Genomic DNA, 5,000 nt, shown 5'->3' on the forward strand with positions numbered 1-5,000 from the left:
CAACCCTGTGCATGTTGGAGCATGTAGCCTAGAGACACATGTCTGTTTGTCACCGTCTGTTCCTGTGAGTGTGTCTGTGTTTGCGTGCGTTTCAAAGCTGTGTGTGTATCCACGTCTGTGTGTGTGCATGTGGTATTATCACTGTGCTCACACAGTCTGGGCGGCTCTGGCTCTGTAGATACGGTCAACATGATACACCAGTGCAGTTTAGGGCTCCAGATTATGGCTAAAATGATCATCATGATGGTTTGTCTAAATATGGTGGTTATTAATTAACCATGATGATTAGTACTTGATGATTTTAATGTTATTCTGCTGCACGTTTTGCATCTCATTTCGACGTCTTTTTTTTTTATAACTGTAGGAACTTGTTTTCAACTGTAGGAGGCATTCTAGATTTTTTATTTTTTTTGTATTGCCGATGTCTGCATTTCTATCAGCATTCTATGATTATTAAGTGTGGAAACTATAATTACCCCAGTTCATGAATATACGATTGATTGATTGATTGATTGATCTCGATTGAGCGTACGTGTGCGTGTGTGTGTGTGTGTGTGTGTGTGTGTGTGTGTGCGCGTGCATGCGTGTACCTGAGACATAGCCCATTGTGGGGGAGAGGGTGTCAAACTTCTGATCATGTTTGCCCCTCTCATCTGGGGAGATAGCCCATATACTGGTCCCACCTAGAGACAGAGACGGAGAGTGAGAGAGAGAGAGAGAGAAGGGGGTTAGACAGACAGGTGAGGATCGGAGACAGAGGATGGGAAGTGGTTAGATAAACCAAATTAAGAAAATGTTTAATTCTGTATTCCAGTTGCACTGGTGGGAACTAGGAATTTCCTAGTTCCTGAATGACATCACACTCGAGTTGACCGCGTTCCAGTAACAGTCAGAAAACCAGCTAGGGGTAGCTCTAGCCAAACTAGCCATGTTTAGCAGTAACAGACTGTGGGGGCGGGTGTGGCTCAGGAGGAGGTAGAGCGGGTCGTCCACTAATCAGAAGGTTGGTGGTTCGATCCCCGGCTCCTCCAGTCCACATGTCAAAGTGTCCTTGGGCAAGACACTGAACCCCGAATTGCTCCCGATGGCTGTGCCAGCACCCTGCGTGGCAGCTGGCTGCCTTCGGTGTGTGAATGGGTGAATGTAGGCACATTGTAAAGCGCTTTGGATAAAAGCGCTATATAAATGCAGTCCATTTACCATCCATTTACCATTTAACAGACTAGTGGGTAACAACGAGCAGGAAATCCCAGGTCAGGTGGCAAATTCCTAGTTCCCAGTATAACTGGAACGCGGGATGAGTTATACAGCTCTGGTTTCAACCAAATCTGAGCAAAGCAAACAAGTATCGTCTATGCATGTGTACACAAATGAGATGAGAGAAGGGCCCTTAAGGCTTGCAAACACACACACACAAACAGCAAGAAACAAAACAGACTATCACAGAGTAAAGCGGAGCAGACGCAGTCACACACACACAGCAAAGTGCAAACTATCACTAGAACTGCTGGCCAAAGCAGATCAAAGCCACAGTCCTGCTGCAAGACAGACAGGGCTGTATGCTCACACACACACACACACACACACACACACACACACACACACACACACACACACACACACACACACACACACACACACACACACACACACACACACACACACACACACACACACACACACACACACACACACACACACACACTGCAGTGGCCTTACCATTCATGTTTGCAGGTGGTAGAGACAGAGGGGGGAACTCCCGGCGGCGTCCTCAGCTACTGCTGCTCGCAGCCATCTGCAAAACACACAGTCACAGCCCCCGGTGGTCATCAATCACTACTGCAGCTAAGGCAGGACAGTGCTATCACTGACTGGAGGGAGAAAAAGAGAGAGAGACAGAGGCAGAGAGAGAGAGAGGGAGGGGGAGAGAGAGGGAGGGAGAGAGGGAGGGAGAGGGAGAGAGGGAGAGAGAGGGAGGGAGAGAGAGAGGGAGAGAGGGAGGGAGAGAGAGAGAGGGGGAGAGAGAGAGGGAGAGATAGAGAGGGAGGGAGAGAGAGAGAGAGAGAGATTCTGGTCAGTCAGCAGAGTTGAACAGGGCTTCTCCTGTTCTCTTCAGTCAGGAGCCCTCTGGCCGTGTCCCAAACCTCTTTAACACGCTACCCTGTCACTGGGACATGTTCCAATACTATCCCCGGCCCGCTGACTCTCCACACTAGAGGCTGGAGGCCAGTGTGATACTAAAGCACCCGAGCTGGACTGAAAAAACAACAAAGAGAAGACATTAAGTGATTGAGACAGGTCCATCAGAGAAGGAGGTGTGTGCCTGTGTGTCCATGCAGCTCCAAACCCACTTTTACTACACACAGTGAGTACGTTTACATGCACACCAATAAACTGATAACTGTGAGTAATCAGTTTATGGCAATAATCTGATTTCTGCGTTTACATGCACTTTAATAATCCGACAATAGGAAAAACCCGGGTTTACATGATTCAGTCAATTAGTCGGATTTCTCTCCAGAAGGCGGCGGTAATTAAACTTTTTACATGCAACTTGTACATGCGCAGATGTATAAACCCACAAGAAACCTGATACGCTGTATACATGCACTCAAAAGACAGGTTATTGGCCAAAAACCTAGGTATGTTTATAGGTTTATTCATAACCCGATAACGGCCATAAACGGATAAAGCTTATCAGTTTATGCTGTTTACATGACCATTTGAATAATCAGGTAACTCCAGAAATCTGCTAATAAACTGTTTATTGCCTGCATGTAAACGCACTCATAGTTGAACTTGATATTTCTCAGAAAGCCTGTATTATTGGTTAGACACCATAACCATAACCGCCCACCCTGAACAGGTAGAGGTGTAGAACACTCTGTACAGACAGTAGAGCCAGCCAGGCAGACTTAAAGGAACACTCCGCCCATTTTCAACCAGCTTTGTATCATTAGAACATCAGTAGTATATCAGAAAACTGTAAACTGTTTTGAAGTCTGTCATTTAATTTGACAGTTATTGAGTGTTAAAGTGTGGACCAGTGACATCACTGGTCCACACTAACTCAAATTAATAACTCATTAACTCAAATCAACTCTCAATAACTGTCAAACTAGAAACCGTCATCTAGTTTGACAGTTATTGAGAGTTGACTTGAGTTAATGAGTTATTAATTTGAGTTAGTGTGGACCAGGTCCACACTTTAACACTATTATTACACATTATTTTCTATCAGAATTTGCACTGGGCAATAAATTGATATCATATTGATATTGTGATATGAGGCTAGATTTTGGATATCATAATATCATGATGTGACATACGTGGTCTTTTCCTGGTTTTAAAGGCTGCGTTATGATTACAGTAAAGTAGCATAATTCTCTGAATTTACCAGACTGTTCTAAGCTGTTTTATTATTTGCCTTTACCACTTAGCCAGTATATCCACATTACTGATAAAGGTAAGGTAAAGGTAAAGTCCCACTGATTGTCACACAATGTGTGAAATTTGCAGCGTGCGCCGCGCTCGGGAATCATATGGTGATCTAACCCCCCAATTCCAACCCTTTGATGCTGAGTGCCAAGCAGGGAGGCAAATGGGTCCCATTTTTAGTCTTTGGTATGACTCGGCCGGGGATCGAACTCACGACCTCCCAGTCTCAGGGCGGACGCCCGGAACACAAGGCCACTGAGCTGGTAATGGTAATAGTGGTAATGGTGATGATGATCAAAAATCTCATTCTGTTAATATTTTTGCAAAAGCACAAATGCAAAGCAAAAGTCCCTGTTTAAATGTGTAATGTCTATCAACTCTTCCTGGGTTTTAAGTTCTTATGGTTAAGACATTTTCAAAAAGCGTACGTTCGATCTTTGTCTAAGTCAAATTTTGAAAAGTGATGTGAATTCATGCAAAGTCAAATAAATTGCTGATTTTATCTTCAACTCCTTTCATGTATTTTTTGGAGACAAACAGCCACCCTCACTGGAGACACTGTGATGCATATTCATGGAACACCTGCTTCCTCCTCGCTGACTATCTTCTCTGCCATCAGCCACACAGTCACAATCACATGATGGAGCCGGAGGAGGAAAGGCAGGAGAGAAATTCCAATCTCTGTGCTCAACACTTCCTGCCTGGTAACCCACGGCTACAAGCATTTCCTAGACCCAAGGTCAGGTGACAGGAAGTACGAATGGTTTTCAGCAGAGGGGGTAAGCTTTGATGTCACAGAATATGACTCAGCATCACAGACTGAGCTTAAACTAGGGCCTAATAATCTGTACTCTGAAGCTAAACTGCCCATTATCGACTTTTCTGCCGATAGAAACTTTGTGTCGGAGCAGATCGAGAGAGATGGAAGGAGACAAAGAAACAGTGTGTCGTTTCAGTGAATGTGTAACTACTGATCAATGCTCTCAGAACAGTAGGAACAGGAAGGGAGGGCTAATCTACTGCCTGCCATCTGTCGCTCTCCCTCTCTCCTTCTACAGTCAAGTCCTCCTCTCCTTCTGTCTCTTCCTTCATCATCCTCCTCCCCCTCTCCTCTCCTTCTGTCTCTTCCTTCATCCTCTCCTCCCCCTCTCCTCTCCTTCTGTCTCTTCCTTCATCCTCTCCTCTCCTCTCCTGTCTCTTCCTTCATCCTCTCCTCCCCCTCTCCTCTCCTTCTGTCTCCCCCCCTTTCCTCTCCTTCTGTCTCTTCCTTCATCCTCTCCTCTCCTCCCTCTCTCCTCCCCTTCCGTCTCTTCCTTCATCCTCTCCTCTCCTCCTGTCTCTTCCTTCATCCTCTCCTCTCCTTCTGTCTCTTCCTTCATCGTCTCCTCTCCTCCCCCTCTCCTCTCCTTCTGTCTCTTCCTTCATCCTCTCCTCTCCTTCTGTCTCTTCCTTCATCCTCTCCTCTCCTCCCCCTCTTCCTTCCTTCAAAGATATTCTCATTTCTCACATATGCACATGAAGCCAGATGCATTTATTTTCGTCCACTGAGTATGATATGAGGT

The 5,000-nt window shown here is 45.6% G+C and overlaps 1 protein-coding gene across 1 annotated transcript in view; it reads right to left on the bottom strand.

The window, feature by feature from the left end:
- itsn2b (intersectin 2b) overlaps nt 1–1,726 on the bottom strand; it is a gene marked incomplete at its 5' end in the record, with an annotated part of 42,221 nt that extends 40,495 nt beyond the window's left edge. Inside the window, 2 exons of the mRNA XM_083650619.1 lie at nt 591–683; nt 1,720–1,726. Coding sequence (XP_083506745.1) covers nt 591–683; nt 1,720–1,726 — 100 coding nt within the window. The remainder of the gene's footprint in view (nt 1–590; nt 684–1,719) is intronic.
- Between the last annotated feature and the right edge of the window lie 3,274 nt (nt 1,727–5,000).

This window comes from Poromitra crassiceps (assembly GCF_964638095.1).
Source record: "Poromitra crassiceps genome assembly, chromosome: 14".
NCBI lineage: Eukaryota > Metazoa > Chordata > Actinopteri > Beryciformes > Melamphaidae > Poromitra > Poromitra crassiceps.